We start from the raw sequence: 23587 nt of genomic DNA on the forward strand, positions 1-23587 counted from the left end.
TGTGCAGAGTGGAGGTGGCTGTAGGTGTCCTGGCGAGGGGTGGCGGCCCGTGTACAAGGATGGTGGCAGCGGGGCTGGCTAGAACATTCAGATTTGAAACCTGCCTAGGAAGTGAGAAGGACGGGGTGGGGTGCTGCCCTGAGATGGGCAGTGAGGAAGAGTCGAGGGTCATGCGCAGGAAGAGGGAGTCAGAGGAAATAGCAGACCCAAGAAGGAGCGGGTAGCAGGGCCGGCTGCTGTGCAGTGGTCAAGGGCATACAGGCTGCGCCAGTGAGGTTTGGTCATAGGGAAGCAGCGGCCAACTGTAGGGGAGCCAACTGCAGGGGGGCAAGGGAAGGGGGGGTGAGGAAGGAGCCCACTGAGGTAAGATATCACCTCCTCGGCCTTCTGCGGCTGGGAAGCTGCCCCGGGAGGAGGGGTCCAGGAAGGTTCTTGACATTTTTAAGATGGGTGAGATTTGCCCTCATTTCATGCTGGTGGGCAAGCAAGGGGTCCTTGGAGAGGTCAAGGTCTACAAGAGCATAGGAAGAGGAGGACACAGGCTCCCAAAGCTCCCTGAGAACATGGACCCCATGGCAACCAGAGCTGGGTGGTGTGGTGAGCTGTGGGTTGGGGGGCAGGAGGGAGTGTCTCTGCTAAACAGCTGAAGGAGGGAAGGCGGCAGACAAGCTGATAGGGTTGCAGATTTAGTGATGACAGGGTGAGGAGATCCCCTTCTGATGGCCTCTGTTTTCTGCGAAGTGGCCGTGATGTCATCTGTGGTAAGTGAGGGGGTTGGAGAAGATTTGAGAGAGAGAGGTGGCACTTTGAGCACCCCCTCTCTGAGGAACACAAAAGAGAACTGGCCAGGAAAGCATAAAGGGTGAGGCTCAGGCCAGGCTGGAAGCATGCACTAGCGGCAGGACCCGTCTGCAAGGCTGTGTGGTTTTCTCCAGAAGGATATTCCCCCTCTGGGTCTCCTGGCCCGCCTGGGCTCCAAGCTGCAGGCCCACCTTCGCCGGCAGCAGCACGTGCGCACCTGCAAGTCCTGAATTAACATGCTCCCCACCCCTACCCCCACCCAGCTCCTCCTCTGGCCCTCCTCCTCCTCTGGGTTTGGTTCCTGGAACCAGATATCTCGGACTCCCCAGGAGCACCTTCTTGCCATTCTGACCGCACTGCGAGCTCCGGCGGTCTCCCGTGCTGTAGGCAGGGCCTCCTCCCTGCTCGTTCCAGCCTCCTTCCTTCCTTTTCCCACCCACCGCTGGCCTGCACAGCTGGTGCCTCCAGCTTCCTCGAATGAGACCATCACTGTGTCGCTCCCCATTCAAAACCACTCTGCAGCTCCCAAGACCTCAAAATAAAAGCTCTCATTTCTGCTTACTTTTGGGATCTTGGCTTAAGTGCCACAAGTTCCGGGAAGTTTCCCTAGATCAGAGGAAGTCCCAGGGGTACCTGCACCTGTGACGCCTTCTAAGTCTTCTTTGAGACTCTCGGTAATTACTCGATCCCGCGTCGTTAACAATGGCAGGGAGTGTGTGTGTGTGCGCATGCGTGCGCGCGCACACACGCACGCGCACAGGCGCATGCTTCCTTATCACGTCCATCTCCCCAACGTTGCCTGTCTGACCAACTAATGACAAAAACCAAGCCTGTCGGGTCCTTAGGATCTCAGGTTAAATTTCCATCACCCCCTAAATCAGCCCATGCTTCAGATACTGAGGACGTCTTCCCAGGCCCCAGAGCTGCCCATTTTCCCCTTGCACCAGGGTCTTTTCTCCGACAGCTCCCTCTGCGCACGTGCTTGTGCAGATGTGCACTGCCCCCCTTCCAGCCCAGGGCCCTCCTGCTGCGGACTTGGCTTTGAAACCTCCACCTGCCACAGGCCAAACCCCAGACCAAATGCCCGCCTTCCACATCCTTTCACTCCCATCAGGTGAGAACCTCGAGGGAAGCTTCTAGTCTGTAGGTAACTGATACATCAAATGAAAATGTTTGATCGTGGAGCAAAGAACGGCCTTCTGTAACATTTGTATAAATAGTGTCCTAGACAACTGTGTCCCCAGTGGTGACTTTCATGGTGTCACGCACTTAGTAGGGAACCAAAAATATTTTTCAACGAATAAGAGATTTTCTCCCTCATATCCGTGGGAATATGGTGGCGACAGTCTCCGTCTACACATCGATTTTGAAAATGAATTTAAATGCTGTTATCCTGTGTTTACAACATGAAAAAGACGTCTGTTTTCACCAGTGAACAGAGTCTGTCTTTTCAGGTTTATTCCATCTTTACTTGAGAAACAAATGCATGCCTTATGCAGTGGATCAAGGTAGCGACTGTATTTGCCAGTGTAGCAGACACGCCACTGTGTAAGGGAAAAGGAATTTCTCCTGGAGCTGATAATTTCCAACACATTCAGTAACATTTGTCTCTCGGCTTCTGAGCAAGACCATGAATGTGGAGCCATCTGAAACCTACAAAACACTACAAGGGGGCGATTATATTGCTATTCATACTTATTTGTTTATTTTCCATGCTGATGTTTCCCGATTGTTTTCTAGTTCAAAAAACAGAGTCATTGGGATTCTGAAAAATATTGCCTAACTATAAATCCATGGAGCCAGAAAGCAGATAAGCAGATCGGTGCTTGCCAGGAATGGGGGGGGGGGGCAGAGGGAAATGGGGAGCAATTGCTTGATGGGTCGGGGTCCCTTTTGGGATGAGGAAATGTTTTGGAACTAGACAGGAGTGTGCTGCACGACTCTGTGAAGGTCCTAAAGCTCGCTGGATTGTTCAGTCTGAAAGGGTTGCTTTTAGGTTACGTGACCTTCACCTTAATTTAAAAAGTCGCATATGATTTAAATAAGACTGAATATTTTTCTGAATGTCCTACAAGACAAGGCAGGGCTGTATTCTAGAACAGCCCCAGATCGAAGGCCCCACAGCACCCTGTACCTCGTCTTTAGATAAGGAATGGGCCCCCCACCCCCGCGTCTAAGCAGGGCCGTGGCCTCAAAGTGTCCTTGGAGACCCCCAGCTGAGCAACCGTACAAACCAGGTGTTGGCTTCCCTTTGTTGCTCCTGGGCTGACACCAGGACTTGGTAAGGTGCGTTTAGTTTGATGAAGGACTTTTCTAGTTCCAGAGATGGAGCCTGTGGCAGACTTTATTTTTTCCTTTAAATGAATGGAATTTTCCAGTGACAACAACCCACAGACTGTGGATAGAATCCCCGGACACTTCACTGGGCCATCTGTCCACCAGGGCCCAGTGGAGAGGAAGGAGGAGGAGCCTGCCCACAGGGCAGAGTCTTGGGCTAGCAGTCGGTCTCCACTTGTGGCAGGTCCGACAAAGGCAAGGGCTGACTGTAGAAAGGGTGGGTGGACTTGTCCAAACAGCTCACAGCTTCTCAGGAAACAGTCCTTCGTTGTCTTGTCCAGGGAGGAACAGACTGCCTGCCAGGATGCAAGAGCAGTGTCTCGGACCAGGAGCTGATGGGGAGGGGAGGCCGTCTGCTCTCCTCCTTGCTGGGGCCTAGTGGGCCAGCAGGGGCTGGGCTGCTCGTGCACAAATATCCCCTCCATCCTTTAAACACATGGGGCCCAAAGGGAAATCGCACCTTCCACTTCAAACATGGCACTGGAGCCCAGAGCCCAAGGGCTGTCATAATAAGGGTGCCTCAGTCAACTTTCTAACCAAAGTCCATGGGTTTTAACCACCTATGTTTCCTCCCGACTTTAGCACTTCATACCTTCCCATACATGGTGCCATCCGAGACACAAATGCTGCTGAACGTCTTGGAAAATACCGGCTCCAGGAAAAATTCCTTTTCCTTCATGGTGCCCTGAACAGAGAAAGCCTGGTGACAAAGTTCTGTGCACCTGGGGACTCTATCTAGGTCCAGCAGCAGAGGAGAGGCCCAGGAATCTGTCATCAACCCATCTTTCCCAGGGGGAAAGGACTCTACCTAATCCTTGAAACTCCAACTTTGCTGGACATGTCATCAATACAGTTTACCGTCAGCCCGGGTCACTCAACAGGGGTTGGACCAGGATAGCCTAGATTTAGCAGTGACTGCAGAATTCCCTCCCAGACCCTGGTAGGTCTGGGGACCCAATGGTGGTGGCCCCTTACTGCTTTTCTCAAAAAAAGGGGTGCCTGGGTGGCACAGTCAGTTAAGCGTCCAACTCTTGGTTTCGGCTCAGGTCATGATCTCAGGGTCGTGAGATCAAGCCCCGTGTCCGGCTCCATGCTCAGCATGGAGTCTGCTTGAGACTCTCTCTCCCTCTTCCTCTGCCCCTCCTCCTGCTCTTTCTCTTACAATCTCTCAAATAAATAAATAAATCTTTAAAAAGAATAAAAAGACTGAAAATCTGTCCAGATGTTGTTAAGGCATTTACAGCTGCCCAAAGAGGCCTACGACCACCTCTTAAGTGCCTGGCAATCATCGAACTCTCTAATTGCCATGTGGACGAAGAGGTGGAAATTTAAACGAAGTAGATTTCGAAGTGTTAGTGGAAGATGAAAGGCGTTCTAGAAGTGCCTAGGCATGACAGGCATGCGGAGACACGTGAGCACAGGCTTGTCTCCAGGGAGCATAGTCCCCGAAGCCGACAGAAGCCCACGTGAACATTCCCAGAGATCCTTGACACTTACACAGCAACGGGACACACCCGCCTGCCAGGAAATCAGACATCTATTTCTGTGGTGTCTGTTCAGGCAGAAAAGATTCCTAGGAGGCCCAGCGTGGAGATTTCTGAGTGCCCCATCCCCTAATGCCCCAGACCTTCTCAAAAGGGAAAGGAGGAGCTTCCCTAATCCTCCTGGTGTGGGCGCTCTCATTGTACCATCGTTACCCTCCCCTTTTCCAGAAGAGGAGAAAAGGAAGGCTCAGAGCAGTTAAATGGCTTTCTCCCGAGCTAAACAGCCACTAAGTAGTGGAGGCAGGCTGGGGATTTAGGGCCCTTCTGATTCACAGTCCAGTGCTCTTGGGTCCTCCAGAGAATGAGGCCTGCACACCAAGCTGGTAGGAAGCAGATTTGCAGCAACCAGTGCAATTTCAGGGGGTAATTCTCAGCCAGCTGCCAAGCATGAGAAGCAGGCACTCAGGATAGCTGTGCCCCCTACCATTTACGCTGCACGGGAAGAGCAGCCCAGAACAGATGTGCCCCCTTTACCCAGGGCAATGGGGTCTGGGCTGACACCTCCCAGTTCCACACCTAACAACCCGTGTCTTTTCAGAAAGAAAATGTGAAGATGTGATCGTCCACTTAGGTGCACGCCTTGGTTTTTTTGTTGGTCTTTCCTGCCCGTGATCTCATTTGCTCACCTGGACAATCTTAGTGATACACTTAATTGGTTCTTTGAAGATTCTTGGGTTTCCAGAGCCAACCTGTTCAAACAAAATAACCCCAGGGAGGGACAGGACCTTGAAATTTGATTGGCTCACACCTTGGCAGTAGTTGGCAGCTAGTCAGGCCCTGAGAAGAGGGAACAGGACTGGGAGGAGTTGAGAGAGGGTCAGGAGGACAAGCAGGAGAAAGGAGGGTCAGGAGGTGGGGCAGATTGACGCACCAGCGGCCCACCTCACCGTTTTGCAGAAAGAGGCTCCCACAGAGCCATTCCCCGCTTCACCCACCCACCAGAGAGACCAACTCCACCCCCAAGGCCAAAGGTAGAAAAGTCTAGAAGAAAAAGAGAAGCGACAGGAGAGATGGGAAAGAAAAGGATGGAATAAACCAACCATCAGAGCCTCTTCAATCTTAATTCATTTTATTCTACAAAAACTACTCAATTGAAAGTGGAAAAGCTAACCAAAAAAAAAAAAAAAGTTTTAATATGTTCTTTCTTCCATAGCAGCAAGCTTTTTCTAACAAGCTTTCTTTAGTGCAAATACTGTAGGCTTATATTACAGTAAAATAACAAAACAACAACAGAAAACACCACCAGAAATGCTTCAGGGCAGGGCTACTCCTCAATTTTCAAAGCTATACAAAGATTTTTGAGCTCGTGGTCCTGCCTGGAGAGGCCTATTTAGAAGCCTTTCCAATGGGACCATTTCACCAATACTTAAAAAAAGTGAGAGACAGATAGAGAGAGAGAAGAAGAAGATGCTCAGAAAGGTCATTCAATCCCCCTGTAGAGCTATAGGAGTCTTGTACAACTTCTTTGCCTCTAGGATCTGATAGCAGACTTTACGCCACATCGACATATCTCAAATACAGATGCACAAAGCTTATGCTTTTCCACTATATACCAAAATACCATATATACATCTCTCACTGCAGAAAAGACACCCTGATACCTATTCTTTATACAGAGGCGAATAGTTTCTTCCTTGACATCAAGTAACCACAAACTAAAATAAATGGAATAAACTTTTAATCATACAGAGAAAATAATTTTTGAGGAACAGGGCAGGATCTTTCGTTGTATTTTCTTACAATGTAAGAATTTCTTGGTGACCACTGTTCCCAGAGGAATGACAATCCATCTTTAAAAACAGAACCTTTTTTATACAGTTTATACAACACATGTCACAAATCATTTTAAAAACAAAAGAGCATCATTAGCCTAAATTTTTTTAAAAATGAGAAAAGAGAGGGAGAGAGGAACCGAGTATTTTAATGCTGTTTCTCATCAGGCTTGGTACAACACAAAGATGTAAACATTTTAAATAAATAATAAAATAAATGTCAATTTCTTCTCCCCCTCCCCTTCCCATCCCCTGCTCAAAATTTAACCCAGCCTTTCCTGAACACATCAGCATTGGAAAATGAAAGCCCTCTGTTGGTGTATGGCCAGAACACTTAGAAGCATGAGAAGATATCAAATTAGTAGTGGGACGACTGAGTTTTCTTTTTAAAAGCTGCAGGAGGCACACTTGGAAATGTACACACAGACACACGCACATACACACACACACACACGCACATACACACACACACACACACACACACACACCCAACCTGTCAATAAATAGTGAGATGCTGGCTTTTAAGATGAATGCCAAGAAGACTCACAAGCAGAAAGTAGCAAGACCCCTTTACTTTAGTTTTAAAAAGAAAGTTACACACATCACATACCCTATTGGTCCACAAATTCTATAAGGACTCAGGTTACCCCTCCAACCATCTGAGGAGTGCAAAGGAGCACATCACGAGGGAGAGGGAAAAGAAGTTTGGAGGTGGGAAGATACTGTTGGGGATGGGTCTTTGAGAGCAAACCTCGGACTGAAGGCAATTTTGTCTCAGATCTTTGAAGAAAGACCTTGTCATCTCACCTCCAAGTGTTCTTGTTTACGCATTACGTGGGGGCCTTGAGTAAGGGATACCCTCATCCCTCCGTCTCATCCGAAAGAGGGTATATTTATAAAAGTGCCTAACACAGTGCCTGGAGCACAGTAGGTGCTTATGCCTTTCCTGCTTCAAGGGGCCATGTGATATCTGATCAGGAAGGAGACCAACCGGAAAGGTAAATGGTAGGATTGCAGAAGCACTGTTGGTCCATCAAGGGAAGGGGAGAAAGGTTCCAATGCTTATAGCATTGAGCCCTCCCTTAGACTCAGAGCCAAGCGGGAGCAGAGAAGAGACTCTTTTCCCCAAAGCCGGAGAAAAGGAAGCAGTAGCCTCGGATGGCTCTTGGCTGAGATGCTTGCGTGACTGGCCATAGTGGACACACCTGGCCTTTCTCACAGGGAGAACAATGATTTCTTTCTGAAAACTTCCCCCGTGAGTTTTCTGCTTACAGCTGGCTCCGGCAATGGCCTAAGCTTCACCTGGGATCTCCTCTCTTTTCCTGTGTCAGCAGCTGTCCCCGTCCACTCAGCCAGGAAGAGGACTGATCCCAGAGAGGCCAGCCAGGTGGCCAAGAGGACCGTGTGGTTCATACTAGCCTGTCAAGGAGTGCCTGCCCCGTGCCGTCCCAGAGCTGCCTGCAGCCCAACTGGAGTCCGCACCAGCTGCCTCACGGCTGGGGACACAGGGGAGGCACAGCAGTTCCCAGCCCAAGCACAAAGGCACCCCCACCGCAGCTGTTCCTGTAGCTGGAGCCATGGAGGAGAAAGCAGCAGGCCTGATGTCTGGTGATTCTGGAACAGTGGTGTGTGTGCCTGAACTCAGAGAACAAGCCAGAAGTAAAGCAGGACATGCTCACGAGTTAGGGGGTGAATATTCAGCCTTCCCCAAATAACCTCTGGCTTTGGGGAAACCAAACCTCCTCCTAGAACAAAGCCAGAGGGTCCTGAATGGGACAGCTTAGAGGGCTCTGAAGTCCTACGGGGAGGTGGGGTTTTTGCCTTCTGCTGATCCCAAAGCCAGCACAGCCTGCGATCTGAACGAAAGCCAAACTCTGTCTCAGGAATGTCCAGCCTGGCCCCAAGTCACGGACTGTGGCCTGCCTCGGGATCAGTGCTTGCAAAGTGGGGCACAGAGGGACTTTTAGAAATAAAACACCAAAGCAGCTTCATTTAAGAAATATATATATATATATATATGCAAAAAGAAGCAAATAGCTCCCAATTGGCCACAAATACCACTTGAGATGATTAAGCCTTTCAGAGCTGAGCACACCACAGTTTTCTTTGCCCACCTCCTGCTGTTCCTGGCTGACTTCTGTTTCTTCGATTAATCTGAAGCCAGAAACTCAATTGCCCAGTCTAATAAGGAGTGCCCCTCCCAGAACCTCTGGGAAACCGGGAGGGCAGCCTCATAGCCAAGGAATGTGGGAAATAACATTTTAAAAGTATTTTTGGACAAAATCCTTTTTCTTTTAATCTCCTCTCTCCGCATGGCCTAGCCGTTCACACGTCACTTCCAGTCAGAGCGGGCTGGGTATTTTAAGCATCTGGCTGCTCCATTCTGAACGCTCCCTTCTAGTGCACGGAGGGGGGATGGGCAGTAAATAAGGACCAGAGCTCAAGGCCTGGGTGTATGTGTGTGTGTGTTGGGGGGCAAGTGAGCTAACACATTACAGCTCACTCTCTCGCTCTCTCTCCCAAGTCTAACTTTAAAATTTAACCCCCACTGGGTTTGATTTAAATAATATCTATATAATTTTAAATTATCATACAATGATCTCTAGAGCTGAATCACAACAGCAGGGTCCCCGCCACAGCGCCAGCCCAGCAGAGGCCAATCCCAGAAGATGAGCCAGAGCAATGGCTTCGGGAGAAAAAGGCTCAGAGGGGTGGGCAGCAGGGAGCACGCTGAGCTGTGCTCTTGCAGGAGGCCAGGAGGACCCCCCCACCCCACTCCCCGCCCCATAGGAGGGGGCACCTCTCCTGCAGTGGGAAGCAACACATCTATTTCTGATTTCAGCAGCCTCCCAGGAATGGCAGGTATGCCCCAAGCCTTAGCAACAGCTCCGGGCCAGCGGTTCACAGCTGGCGGGCTGGACCCAAGGAGCACTCTGGGGGAAGGAGTAAGAGAAAGCACTCCGTCAGGTAGCAGGTGACCACAGAAGGTAGAAAAGGCCCAGCAGCTCACTCACTGAGAGGCAAATCCCACTCTGCCTCCCTCTTTCCTCCCTTACCTTTCCATCCACAGCAAAAGTGCCTTTGAGGCTTGAAGAGGGGCCACCTGGCAGCCATCTGGGGAGGGGCCAGGCCCACGCTCATTAAACCTCTGTGGGTGGCGTCACCCTGAGAGCCAGGCTGGGGGAGGGCAGAGCCAGTAGGGAGTTGGAGTGATGTGTGGTTCCTAGGGAGGGACGCCTCCCTGGTCTAGAGAGAAGGGTCCAAGGGCAGGATGGCGAGGCAGTAATTACAGATGTCCTGCTCAAGACACCAGCTAAAAGGAAGCTGGCTAGGACACCTGTGTGGCTCGTTGGCACTATTCCTGGCCTGATCATTAGGCATTTGGCAAACCCAACCTGTGCCCCGGCTGTCTCACTCACACCCTGTCTTCTGGCCAAGCCGCTCCTCCAAAGAGTTGTCTCCGAGGATGGGGAGGAAGTGATGGCAGCATCTCCTTGAGAGCTCAGGGAGCCCTGCTGGTGGTCCTGGAGATGGCGGTGGACCGGGGAGTGTCAAGGGAGGGATTGTATTGCACATTGACTGTCCCCTTCCGGACAAGTCAGCCCCAGCAGAAGTCAGTCACCTGCTGCCCATCTCCAGAAATGAAGAGCTTTAATATTCAGACCACCCAGATGAAATGTCATGGCAAATTTGATAAAAACCAAGAGGAAGTGAAATTGACACTGGGGGGAGGAAGGGGCGAATAGAGGGAAGGTGAAACCAAAAGGCACTGAGCATGCTGGGTGGGGCGGGGAAGGACACCATCACTCCAGAGACGTAGCGTAACAAAGGGACAGGAACGGTCCACACCAGCTGCAGGGCTCTTCAGAAGCCAGAGAGATGCCCGAGTCCACCAAACCAAGTTCTCCAAGGCGTTTCAAGAAACAGGATTTGCTTTGCAAGATGAACGAGGAAGGAGGTCCCATGACTTCTACGAGATCGCTGAAGTCCTCCAGCGCCTCATGGCCAAATCCCACCTGGGTCTCCCCAGAGCCGGGAAGCTCTCTGGCAGGGTCCCCCTCTTGCCCTCACGGCCCTGGAGCACTTGAAGGTGCTGGTCCCTGGGAAGGAGGCAGTGACGAGGACCCCCCTGGGAGCTGGGTTACAGGGCCAGCAGAGTGGGGGAGTTCAAGGAGTCTGATGACTGGTCCCCACTGCTACTGCTTCTGCGATGAGCCTTGGAGCAGGACTCGGAGGGTGACGCAGGCGACTCCTGCTCCAGGACGCTGGGGTAGGTGAAGACGAGGTTCGACGTGCCCGGAGTGATGGCCGGCGTGGAGGTCACCACGATGGGGGTGTGCAGGGGCTCCTCCCCGTAGAAGCCCCCAGCAATGCTGATGGGCTTGATGACAGAGCGCTGGGCCTTGTCTAGCCCGGCCGATGAGGATGAGGGGCTGTCCTCTTCCAGAGGCTCCTGTTTCACCACCACAGCGCCCACTGCACCGCCCCCACCACGCAGGGGCTGCAGCCCAGAGGCAGGGGGCGATCGGCGCTCCTCGGGGCTGATCTTGCACACAGGCCCGTGGGCCACCAGCATGAACTCCAGCTTCTCCTTCTCCTTCTGCAGCTCGGCGATCTCTTTCTGCAGGCCTGACTTCTCCTCCTCCAGCTCCTCTGTCTCCTGCAGAGGGAAGAGAGGTGTGTGAGGAGCTGCTGGGGGCGGCAGGTTCCAATCCAGGTGAGAAAGGGAAACCCAGAGCTGTGAAAGCAGCCAGCTCATGCCCCTGGCCACAGACCCCACCACTTCTGAAACACCTGCGGGCTCAGATGCCTTTTATGTCCAAAGCTCCAGATTGAGAAAGGAGGAAAGTCGGCTTGGAGGAAGGATGAAACCAAAATTAGCCGGCATGGTGGAGGGCTTCCTTGGCGCCTGACAAGGCGAGCAATCCTCCAGAAGATTTCTAAAGCAGGTGTTCTCCATCAACTCATTTTGCAGATAAGGAAACGGAGGTTCAGAGAGGTTTAGTAATTTGCCCAATGTCACAGAGCAAGCAGGTAGGGTAGACCAGACTTGACCCCAATGTATCCAATTCCAGGGTCCCTATGCTACCATGCCCTGCGGCCTTAGTGCCAGGACTGCCCCCAGCTACCCCTGGGGGGGTTACAGTGAGGTCTGGAGGGGACGGGAGCACAGCGTGCAGTCCCCCCCTCCCCCCACCGCTTCAGCTCCATCCAGCCTGCCTGCGGCTGCACCAACACCAGCCTCGCAGCTGCACACACAAGCCGAGGACGGCGCTGGGCTGGCAGGAAGTCCTCCGGCAGTCCCGGCTACATCGGCACTGCCCCACTTCCCTTTTTTGCTCTAATTTCTGCAGCATGTGATTCAGGACTCACAGAACCCTTGGAGAACAGTCCATTCAGTCCCCGCGCTTTAACAGATGAGGAACCCGACAGCCCGAGCAGGCTGAGGACGGCAGGGTCCCCCGGCAGGGAGCTCGGGCCCCCTCCTCTGACACAAAGCCAGAGAGAAGCAGCAAAAGCATGCAGAGGGAGCTGGTGTGAAAGACGAGAAGGTGTGGGTCATGGGCCTCCTCCCCACTTTTCCCCTAACAGAGTCCTGTTTGAAAATGAGATGATACGGGCCAGAGCTTCGCGAAGCAGAGAACAGCATATTCCACAGTGAAAAAAAGTTTCCATCTGTCTCAAGGGTCTGACAAACGTCATGAGCTTATGAGAGGTTTCCTGTGGAGGATGTGGCTCAGGGGCCTGGGCGGTGGGGGCGGGGGCGCTGGGGGAGTAGGGTGTGAGGCTTCTGGGGGAGGGAGGGGAGGAAAGCAGGGGGCCAGAGAGGAGGGGCTCTTCTGGGGCTAGTGGTGGGGAGCACCCAGGGTAGACCCAGAGGACCTGGCCCCTTAGAAGGTTAGTGGTGGGGAGGACTCCACTGGGGGAGGCTACCCAGGGAGCACTGATCACTACGGGATCTCTTCACCTAGTGACGGCGAGCTCCCGCTTGTCCTCCCCATGCACACGCACACCTGCACCGGACGTTCCTGCAGCCTACAGGGAATTCACACGTACGCGTTCAGTCCCCAGGAGTGAGAGCTCCAGGACAGACAAAGGGAAGTTGGAGCAGGTGGGTGGTACCGGGAGCACTAAATAAAGTCATGGGATGAGCAAGGTACTTTGTGATTTCCAAAGCCGCCCCCTGGCCAGTCACGGTAAGGACCGCCGACAGTGTCCCTCCTCCGCTCACTTTGAAAACATTCCACCTGGGGGAGTCAGTCCTGGCTTTAGGCTTCCTCCACGAACCCTTCAGCCCATCCCGTGGGGCTAGGCTCTGGAGGGAGTTACGTGATGTTGGTCAGGTCAGGCTTTTGAGAGGAAGGGCAGGGCCACGGCCCCCAGGTGTGGGCAATTAGGCAGCAGGGGAGAGTGACTCACAAAGGCAGAGTGAGCTACCAAGGGGACAGCTTCAGGCTCACAGCAGAGGTGGGGAATCCTGCCCGTGAAGGATATGAGAAAACCCCAAGATAGTACAACTCAGCTGGCATGTGACCATCTCCACGCGACCCAGAGAGCTTCAAAACCCCTGCAGAGGGGAAAGAGCCCAGCCGGCAGGTCACCCCCTGCCCAAACTAGCTCACTTCAGCTAGCCCGGGCCACTCCTGCTGGGGGTAGGCACGGGGAGGGCCAGAACCTTGGGCAACAGCCCTGGAGGGGGCAGGTCCGGGCCTGCGCTGGCTCCCTCTGCCATCCCTCACTCAAGGGCCCCAGAAGGTTCAAGAGCAGGGATCGCTCAGGTGCGGAATGAGAAAGGGGGCTAGGCCCCAGCAGGCTGTTCGGGTTCCTCTCTGGGCCCAGGCTGGTGACAAAGGCCAGCTCCCTCCCTCCCTCTCTCTTCTTCAGTCAGGGTGATGCTAACCCTACGTGCTCAAAGGAAGGACTGATTTTTCTGTCTGCACTGACTCATCTATAGGCCACTAGCGGACAAGAAGAGGGTGGGAGGCCAGGAGCCCCGGGGCTCTTGCTCTTGCCCACCCGGAAGTGCTCCCACCCCACGCAGAGCTCCTCACCGCCTGCAGCTTCTCCGTCAGCTCCCGGCGGCGGTTTCGGCACTTGGCTGCGGCCAGCTTGTTCCTCTCCCTCCGGATTCGACGTTTCTCCTCCTCTTCAGGGGATAGCTAGAGACCAAGGTCAAGGATCATGATTAGGTCTGGGTACATGATTCACCAGCTTTGTTTCCTCACTGTATTTTAAGAAACGCTTCTGTGTGCCACGATGCTTCAGTGTCCAACTCTTGGTTTTGGCTCAGGTCATGATCTCGGGGTCATGAGACCGAGCCCCATATCAGGCTCCATGCTCAGCATGGAGTCCACTTGGGATTCTCTCTCCCTCTAGAGCCCTCTGCCCCTCCCACTCATGTTTGCTCGCTCGCTCTCTTTCTCTCTCTTAAATAAATCTTTAAAAAAAGAAAAGGAAAGAAGAAAGGAAGGAAGGAAGGAAAGAAGGAAAGAAGGAAAGCAAGCCTTCTGGGACTGGGTGTGCAAGGAGGGAGAAAGGCGAGAGGAGCGTGGCTGGGCTTGGCAGTCCCAGAATCTGTGGCTCATTGCTGCGGCCACGAGGGAGGGCACGGAGAGCTGAACCCACCCTGGAAGGTGACATCCCATGTGTGAGGGGAGACCAGGGCAGCAATGTGTCAGGGACGCATCAGCCTAGGCAAGATGGTAGCATTTGTCATGTCAGCCCTGATTCCGTGCCAAGGCCAGAGAGAAGAGGCTGGGCCCACTTCCCCAGAGTCCCCTCATACCAGCCAGGCCTGGCCCCACCCACTTAAACAGCTTCTTCTGAACCCTGGCTAATTACTCCTCCCCACCACTCTGCCAGCTCTGCAAGCCTCATTATCCCCATTTGGTTAAGCAGCTCGGCCCAGAGTAAGAACCACCCTGGGGGGAATGTACTATTGCCAGGGGATAGGCCGAGGATGCCACCCCACTCCCAACTCCCTCTCCCAGCCCCAGAGGGTCAGCTGCTCACCATTCAATCTGGAGGACTCACTAGCATGCCTGGCACGATGCTAGGCCGGACAGGACAGGCAAAAGGAGAAGGAACCCTCAGGCACACTAAATCCTGCTGCCCACCACATCCATTCATTCAACTGAGAAACTTCTTCTAGGTGCCAGACATGGCTTGAGGAGTTCAAGATTTATCAGAGAACTGAATGAACAAAAATCCCCCCTCAGAGCTTACAATCTAGCTCCTTTCAATGAGGCTGGTTAGGGGCCCGTGACTCATGCGCCAGGGCAAGAACTCTACTCCGGGACACAGGGCTGACGCTCTGTTTACATGTAGCCCTTCCTGTGACCCCAGTGCCCCCTAGCAGCCAGAGGTGACACGAGGAGATGGCCATGGGCCAAGGCAGAAAGTAATTCCAAACGAAAGGCCATCCCATGCTGTTCTCAGACGATGGCATCCCTACTACCAAGCACAGTCCTGGGGGCTTAGAAGATTCTATGGGGAATAAGATCTGGATCCCACCTTTAAGGGACAACACGGGAAAAAAGTCAAAGCCACTTTTGGAGGAGGTGAGAAAAGCTGCCCCACTGTGAGATTCGGCCTCCACTGCCAGCCACCCCACGAGGGAGGGAGTCACATCCCCTGCTGGGCCCGGGTCAGAATCCCCGGGGCTCCCCACAGCCCTGCAGGTCTGTTGCTGTGATGTCCAAAACAGCAAAGCAGGGCACAGCCATCGGAGAGGACAATCCCATCCCTGTCTACACTGAGGAAACCCCGTGGCCCCAACCAAGGTGCCAGAGTCCCACCATCAAATTCTCCAAACGTTGGCATGGAAACATGCCCATCAACCGCTCAGATGTAAAGTCTCTCGGAGGCCTCAGGCCCCCTGAGCACAGAGAAGCTCATCACGCCTTTTCAACTTTCAAATCCACTCTGCACCCCCCAGTAGTCAAGGTGTGTGGCCCATAGGGAGGCAGGAAGCCTGGCAGGCTATAGGGAGACCTACCGGCCTCCTGGTACCTCCGGTCCCTGTCTCCCAGGGCTTCGGCGGAGCTGTGTTCCCACCGAGGCAGACGCAGGCCTCCTTCCCTCCCGGGACTTCCTCCCCATGCTCCTTCACTGCCTCTGAGACCCCACCTCACTGGGACTAAGAACCAGGCCCAGCTCCCCTCTCCCACCAGCTCCACCCTCACTGTGTCTCGTGCCCCCTGCAGCAGCCTCCAGGTGGGGCACACAGAGCCCGTCCAGCTGGTGACACCCCGGTCAGCCCCCACGCCCCCTGCCAAAGGCCTGCTCTTACACTTTGTCCTGGCTCCACCTCTGTCCTCCAGCCCCGTCTTCAGTCCCAGCCTCTGGAATCCTCCGCCTCCCCTGGAGAACTCCCCCTCCTGAGCGGTCTAAGGCAGGCTGGGAGCAGCGCACAGATATGGCAACTGTGTGTGGCCTTGGACAAATCACTGAACCTTCTGAGCCTCGGATTTCCCATTTAGAGTATGGGATTATTAGGACCTCCCCTGCCTTCCAAAAAGTTTCTGTGATGATCAGATGAGATGCAGTGTGAGAGCGCTTTCTAACCTAGAAAGTGCCAGAAGGAAGAAGATGTCGTTCAGAGGTCTCCTCGCTGATGCTTTTCCGGAGCCCTGCAAGCGTCCAGATGAACTGGAGGTCCAGAGTCCACAAACTTGGGTACCTTGCTCTGTGGGGATTGGCTGCCCAGCTGAGGTCACAAGGCCACTTGGCGGAGGCCCTGAATACGTGCTGCTCCTGAACCTGTCTCGACCTGAGCCCGACAGTTACCAAGAGAGCCTGCGGAGCCCGCTGCATTCAGGGTCCACTCGTCAAAGGGCTACCAGGGCTCCCTTTGAGGCCCAGACAAGCCCCTCATTCCTCATGGACAAGAGGCAGAAAAGATGCAGAGCCGGTGGCAGCCCATTTCAGCCTTCCCTCCCCTTTGGGGGCTTCCGGACAACGTCTGGCCTCCCGATTAGCCTAGAAGTCTCTCTCCCCTCTCTGTAAGACATGGGGCAGCTTGTGGGAGCTGTTGGCATCGGAAGTGTTCAGGGGTGGTGACACCAACACGGTTACAACTTGAGTGTGTCAGCACCACCGCGGATCCACCCACAAGCCACACACCCTCGGCTCCCCGCCTCCTCAGTCGCCACCACTGGCCTCAGAGGGAGCCTCTGGGCGGGCTCTGAGGAGGGCCGTGGGGCAGCATGCTGGCTCTGGGGAACAGGCTCCGCTCCCTGGGGGAGGTCTGGAAGGCGGAAGTAAGCTTCAGAGGAAGACCCTTGGGCTAGGAACGTGAAGAGCCAAGGTTCGAGGATGCTACTGCCCAGGCTTCCTCCAAGCTGCTGGATGATTGTCTGAATTCCTAACTGACGTGGGATAAAATGCTCCTGGCTCTCTCCCTCCCTCTCAGAAAAGGAAGGAAATTCTCCAGACAGATTGTCTTCAGGCACGCCTAGGTGGTGTGGTGGGAAAACCACAGGGCTGAAGGTCAGACGAGGTAGATTCCAGTCCCAGCTCTGCCACTAACTCACGGTGTCACCCGAGATGGGCCCTTCTCCTTTCTGGACCTCTGTTTCCTCATCTGTGAAATGGGTACAGAGGGGAAACTGGAAAAGCTGGTGTCCAAAGTCCCTTTCAGATACAAGCTTCTAAATCTGGTGTGAGCTGGGCCCAGAAAAGAACGGAGAGCGTTCAGCACGTCTTGCTTTTTGTCCTGCTAGCGCAAGAGTCCCTCACTTAGAGGTCACTTACATAAGGGCGGGGGGAGCCAGCTCATCAGTGACTATAAAGCTTGACCCGTTGGGCTCCTGAAGGAAGCATATTTAATAAAGGACAGTATGGTCACTGTTACTGCAATGTTTACAACTACAGTTTTGGAAAGCAACAGCGAGGGGGTATCGGCCACTTGCCCCAGCAACAAAAGCCCAACAACTGCCAGCAGCAACTATTATGGTGTTCATTACTCTCCACGTCGCCCTGCGCTGAGTTCTGCCATTAATGGAACAAACCAGCGTGTAGGGGATACAAGGCCCAGCTGTATCCTCAGAGGAACAGAGATCTATGCATGCTCCCAGGTCCTCAGAGGAGGGACCCTTGTAATTCTGAGTATCCCAGGGACTGTCGGCACTGGATCCATGATTATCCACAGGGGACCCTGTGTGCCAGGTCCTTGTATCGGAACACTGTGGCCCAGGATCCCAGAGCACGAGTGGACGGTGCTGGAAATGGGAAGGAGTGACTTCCCAGGCTAATATTTCATTTGAAAAAGGGACCCCGCCGCTGAAGTATGACCCCTTCCTTGGACCCATGGTGGCATGCTTTGTAGAAAGAGTACTACACAGAGTCCAGGGAACTGGGTTCTAGTCCAGACTTCCCCACTCTCTTGCCAAGTGGCCCCAGATGGGTTTGTCTAGCCTTGGTTGTACCATCTGCAAAGGCGGACATATGGGGCTCTTTGAAGGCTCATCCCCTCTTTCTATGCGTGATTCCGATTTCTCTTTTGGGAATCAGGGGGCCCATGACTATCCTGGCTCACTACTGATAGAGAGGACACGCCGTTGAGTACTGGTAGAGGGTGTCTAGAGAGCAGCGGCCCACACTTGCTCGTGTCCCTCCCTGCCAGGCAGACTCCTTCTCAAAGCTGAGCCTGTGGAGGGCAAATAAAGCCGATGTCTGACCTGTCGCCCACCACACGCAGTCAGCAAAGGCAGCTGAGCAGACTCCAAAGACCCCAGAGTCACTATGCTTCTAGAACAGGCATTCCAGGTACTTGAAATGGGCTCCTGCTTCCAGCTGGAGGCCTGGGACACCGAGGACGAAAGGCAAGTACTGTGGGCCTGGAGGGTGACCCTTCAGGCCTGCTGAGCGTTTCCCCTGCACCAGATACCAGAAGACAATGAAGGGCTAATCCCAAAGAGCTCCCGGCCAGGGTTTCGCTGGCTGCTTATCCGGCGGCCCCTCTGCCATGGATCAGGGAAGGACACCGCTGCAGGCGGGTCCTAACAGTCCTTCCCATCTGCTGACACCGAACCACACACAGTGTTTCCCACACGTGGTCTCATCTGCGCAGTAATAAGTCCTGTCTGGCAGGTACCATTATCCCCATTTTGCACAGAGGAAGCCGGGACTCAGGGATCCTGAGGGACATGAGCAAGATGACTGAGGCAGGCCCGACTCTCAGGCCTCCTGCTCTGCTTCCCATGAGGGGGGGGTCAGGTGCCCCTGGTCCCGAGCTCCCTCTTCTCCTCCATGCTCCCAGAACATCGACCCAGCTCCCCAGCAGACCACGGAAAAACGCTCGGTGTGACAAGGCCCTGAAAGGTAGCCACATGGCTCCTTTCCGCTGATCTGGGCCATACCTGCTCATCTCTCCTCCTGCGGCCCACGGTGGTACCAATGGTCTTGATCACGCCGGGTCTTGGGAGCGCCATGTGCCCAGGGACAGAGGCCAGGCCCGGCAGGGGGCTGTAGGGGTGCGAACGGGGGTAGGGATTGGACATGGAGGTGATCACCGTGGGCTGCACCATCCACTGTAGGTCCTGGCTGGTCGTGATGGCGTTGATGGTAGGGATGAAGGCGCTGCCTGAGCCAGGCATATCTACCCGAAATTTCTGAAATGAGGAGAAAAATCGTATTGAGCCAATAAGTAAGAGGACGAGCAGAGCCAGGAGGGAAAGCAGAGTCAGTGCTTGGCGCGGTGGTGGGCAAGGTCAGAGCACTGGGTGGGCTTCCCTGGACATCCAAGATCAGGGGATCTTAACTCTTCCTGAGGCCCCATGTCAGATCTATTCCCCTGAGGCTCGTGAGGATGTGCTCATACTGCAAGTGACTTTGAAGACAGATGTGGTCCCTAGGTGCTCACACTCAGCAGGCCCTCCCTGCGGTCTTCGGGGCTATGCCCACATCTGCAGGGCAGCCCTCCCCCCAGTCTCACGAGCCTCTGGGTCACCTGCCAATTAGAGCCCAGGGTATTGGGGCTCGGGGCCCCTTGAGGAGATTTGCAACATCTCTGGGGCAACAAAGACCACCAGGAAGCTCATCGTGCCTGCTTTGTTACTTTCCAAATAGGTCGCAGGATGGGGCTGTGACGCGATCCAGGGCGAGGCCAGGTCCATGAAAAGGTGCCCTCCAACTCATGAGACTGGAAAGTGGTAGCCAGACTTCCCTTGTCCTCCTCCTGGCCCTCAGCCGCCATCTTGCTTGGAGCAGACACACTGTATCTCTCTCTACCTACCTACATATCTATCTGTGTTCATAGATGTGTCTGTGGGACACTTTAGTACTGCTAGCTCAGAGTTTTCTCCCTGTCTCTTAATTATGCCCAGACCGTGTTGCAGAACTCTCCGGAACATACTGCAGGAAGCATTCTATTTAAAATATAAGATGATGACAGAGTACAAACACTAAAATGGGTCATGCTCCTCAGCAGTTGCTCTTGGCCTTTCTTCAGGGCCAGCTACTAGAAAGTGAGAGGAGAGAGAAGGCAGGGACCTCCCTGTCCCCACGCCCCCCTGGCTTCCAGCTTTTCAGGGGGAAATCTCATCCTCAGGTGATTCCTGTTTCCACACAAAGGTTCTGCAAATCCTTTCTTCCCTAACCTGGTGGGTGACATGATGAAAATAATAATGTCACTTGCTGAGCACTTACTAAATGACAGTCACCGTGGTAGCGTCTGACCTCAATTATCTGATTAATTCTTCCTCTGAGGTAAGAACTACCATTATCTCCATTTTAGAGGCAGAAATTTAGGTGTAGAGAGATTGAGTAAGCAGGGGGCGGGAGGCTGGGGCCGGGGAGGCGGGAAGGGGGGGGGGGGTGTCAGGATTCAAATGCAGTTCGGCCTGACAAAGAGGACAGGGCTTTCAGACATGGTGCTACGCGAGCTTCTGTGTGTTGCTTTTTCCTTCCTGGAAATCCAGACCCAGATGCTGGTGCCCACCCCTACTGCCCTCAGAGCATCAGCTCATCCCTGCCAAGAGTCCCTACAGACCGTCCCTCTCCCCCAGGAGGCCCCATAGTTCTGACCCCAGATGAAATCCTGCTATCATTGGCATGGGGACTATAGCATCGCCCCTCTTTTGGCCTGGTCAGACCAACCAGGAGTAGAAGTATTAGCCGCAAACCAGCTGTCACCACCCTTGTCTCTGTTCCTGGTGAGGGACAACACCTGGGTTCCTGTTGTGTAAATAAAGTGGAGCTTAGAGCACCTCACTGTAACTGAGGGAGCTGGGGCCCCTTCCTTGCTCAGTCCCCTGCCAGCTGCCTGACCCCAGCCTAGGTGGAGGGATGTCCCTGCCTCACTTCCCAGACTGCCCTGGGGCCCCAGGTCAAGGGCGTCCAGTGAAGAAAGCACAACCCAGCACAAGGGATTCTGGGATTCCACGAGGAGAGCTGCCAGTGTGAGGAATCCTGGGATTCTGTGAAGTTACCCGTGCAATGGATTCTGAAATTCTACGAGAAGAGCTGCCCAGTACAAAGGATTCTGAGTCATCTTGGAAGGCAAAGACAACTCGGTGTTTTATCAGGAGCTGACTGAGCTGGGTGTGTGTGTGTGTGTGTGTGTGTGTGTGTGTAGGAAGGATGCAGTGAACAAGGAAGAATCCAAGTGGGAAACGATCTTCAAAGAGGAAACGTGAACAACTGAGCTAGACCTTGAAGGGGCAGAGTACTGAAAGCACAGGAGTGTGGTTGAGTGTGCAGAAGCATGAAGGCCCAGACAGCCACGTTTCTCTTGGGCTGCTGGATGGGAGCGGGGGAGGAGCAGGAGGCCTGGATTTGAGGCCTTTGCAGAACCACGGAGGACTGTTTCCCATCTGTGAGGGAGAATCTGAACACCAAACTCATCGCACTGTCATGAGGATTAAAAAAGTAGCTACTTCTAATCACTGGCTATAGAAACACACTGGTGGTTCTCAACCGTGGCTGCCCATTAGAATATTCCGAGGAGCCTTTTCAAAACACCAACATTGGAGCCAGCCTCCATTAGAGTTCTAAAATAACATGTCTGGGGTGGGGTTCTGATAAGGTATTTAAAAAAAAAAAAATGCCCGAGGAGATTCTAAGTGCAGCCAGGGTTGAGAAACACCGCGCCCAACAAATGGACGGCGGCACCGTCCTCACACCACCAACCGCCACGGCCGCCATGATGGTGCCTCCTCACTGCGTTTATGCACTCTGCTTGGGGCGGCTCCAGGAAACACCGCCAGCTTCCCACTCCTGGGAAGCACCCAACATTTTTATTCCATTTCTCTCCCCACGTCAGGTTCTGGGTCTGAAGAACAGCTGAGGCATCCAGCGTGAGGGCTGAACGTGACCCTTCACCTCTGTGAGGGAACTGTCAGCTTTTCTTTCAGGAAAGCCTCCAAGAAATTCACTCCTCATTTCAACAAACACAAGAGCTCTGTCTGAGCCTAGGGGAAGCAAGCAGGAAACCTGAAAGCACCGCTGGGAGGCTAAGATCCCTTGGGAATAAAGTAGCTGACTCACAGCCCCCCTGGGGGCCCTTGGGGCCCTCGATCTGGGTCTCCAGGACGTGCTCCCCGGCCTTCGGCCAGATTCCTTGCAGCAATGGCTTGGTCTAGACAAAACAAGACAGCAGTAAAAACAAGGCACTAGGTAATGACTGCCTCTAAGTGCAAGTACAACTTGCTTCGGAGGGAGGTAAAGCCATCTGGAAAACAATGTCCCATCCCCAGAGGGGACTGGGGCTGCTATCAAGAAGGCTTTTGTCTCCCCCAGGAGCCTGAGACGCTCACACAAGTGTCAAGGAGATCTGGCAGATATGACTCCCCTCCAAAGGTATTCTTCAGAAAGCTACCCCGGAGTAGGAGAGAAGAGGTGAGGTGAGCATTTTGTGGTCCCAGGAGTCAGCCGGGCACTCTTCTGCGCCAACAGACCCAGGAGTCAGTCAAATATCATGCTGGGAGTAGTCATGGTTCTCTAGGGAAGGGTTAATACTAAACAGAAACCAAGATAGGGTTTCTGGGCTGCGGGCATGAGGGCCATGTGAGCCCTGCCACAGCACCGGGTGTGTGCTGAGAGGGGGGATAGAGGAGGCAAGCCTGGACCTCACTTGAGTCCCTGGGGCTCTCCAGCCCCCTTGGAAGCTCCTCCTCCGGGGACAGGATGGAAGATGCCCGATGGCTGGGTGGCATGCCAGCCTGGCCAAGCCTCCAAATGCTTTATTTGACTGTGTCATCCTGTTGACTTCTGGGTGGGCAAGAATGCCTATAAAAGGACAAACTGGCCCCCACCGACCTCCTAGAGCACAGTGTGACAAACTTTGGCTGTAAAAGGCCAGATAGTAAATATTTTAGGCTTTGTGGGTCACGCGGTCTCTGTCGCAACGATTCAACTCGGCCGCGGACGGTGCGTAAACAAACAGGTGCGCCTCTGCTCCGTGAACCTTATTTACACAAATACCTGGGCTGTGCTTTGGTGACCCCCCCTTCTAGAGAACCATTCCCTCTCCTAATGCTCAGGGTGGGGAGAAAGAATAAAGAGAGGAAACATGAAAGAAAAAAAAAAGAGAGAGAGAACTCTTCCTGTAACTCAGGGAGTCTCACTCACCAGCTTGAATCTCCAGACCAAGAAGCTGAAGTTCAAGCCCTTACGAGCTTTGCTGTGGGTTTGTGGGCATCATAAAGACCCCTCTTTATCCTGAAGCACCCTTATTTAAGGGGCCGTGGGGCTGCTCAGTCCTGCTCCCATAGTCAATAAGGAAGACAGCTCAGAACACAGCTGCAAGTCACCCAGCTTCATCAGGTCAGAGGTCCCTTCAGTCTAGCATTTTATGATTTGGAAAAATGACCTTCCTGAACTTGACAGCTGGGCCTTGGATTCAGAAATGAGGGTCACAACCATAGTCTTTGCAGAAGGGTCTAGGAAGTAGGGTTTGGGTTCTCATTTTCTACAGACATGGATGGGGCAGGGCTTGGCCCAGAAATTCCTAAGCTGGGCAGAAATGGCATTTGAGCTGCACTGAGGGTCAGTGTTCTCGGCCCATCCACTCAGCCAGGCATTCCTGTATCACACTGATTGTCGACTGGGTCCCCAAGCACTCAAGCCATGAACCCCATGAATACCTGTGACCTGTCTCGCCAGGCAGGCAGGTATGACTATGCATGTCTG

At 53.7% G+C, this 23587-nt stretch overlaps 1 protein-coding gene across 1 annotated transcript in view; it reads right to left on the reverse strand.

Moving 5' to 3' along the window:
* Positions 1-5734: 5734 nt before the first annotated feature.
* FOSL2 (FOS like 2, AP-1 transcription factor subunit) overlaps positions 5735-23587 on the reverse strand; it is a 24368-nt gene continuing 6515 nt past the window's right edge. The window contains exons 2-4 of the mRNA XM_045809159.2: positions 18817-19068; positions 13507-13614; positions 5735-11114 (exon numbers count right to left, since the gene is read on the reverse strand). Coding sequence (XP_045665115.1) covers positions 10596-11114; positions 13507-13614; positions 18817-19068 — 879 coding nt within the window. The 3' untranslated portion in view covers positions 5735-10595. The remainder of the gene's footprint in view (positions 11115-13506; positions 13615-18816; positions 19069-23587) is intronic.

This window comes from Ursus americanus, chromosome 7 (genome assembly GCF_024610735.1).
Source record: "Ursus americanus isolate L20-20 chromosome 7, mUrsAme1.1.p, whole genome shotgun sequence".
NCBI classification, from domain to species: domain Eukaryota; kingdom Metazoa; phylum Chordata; class Mammalia; order Carnivora; family Ursidae; genus Ursus; species Ursus americanus.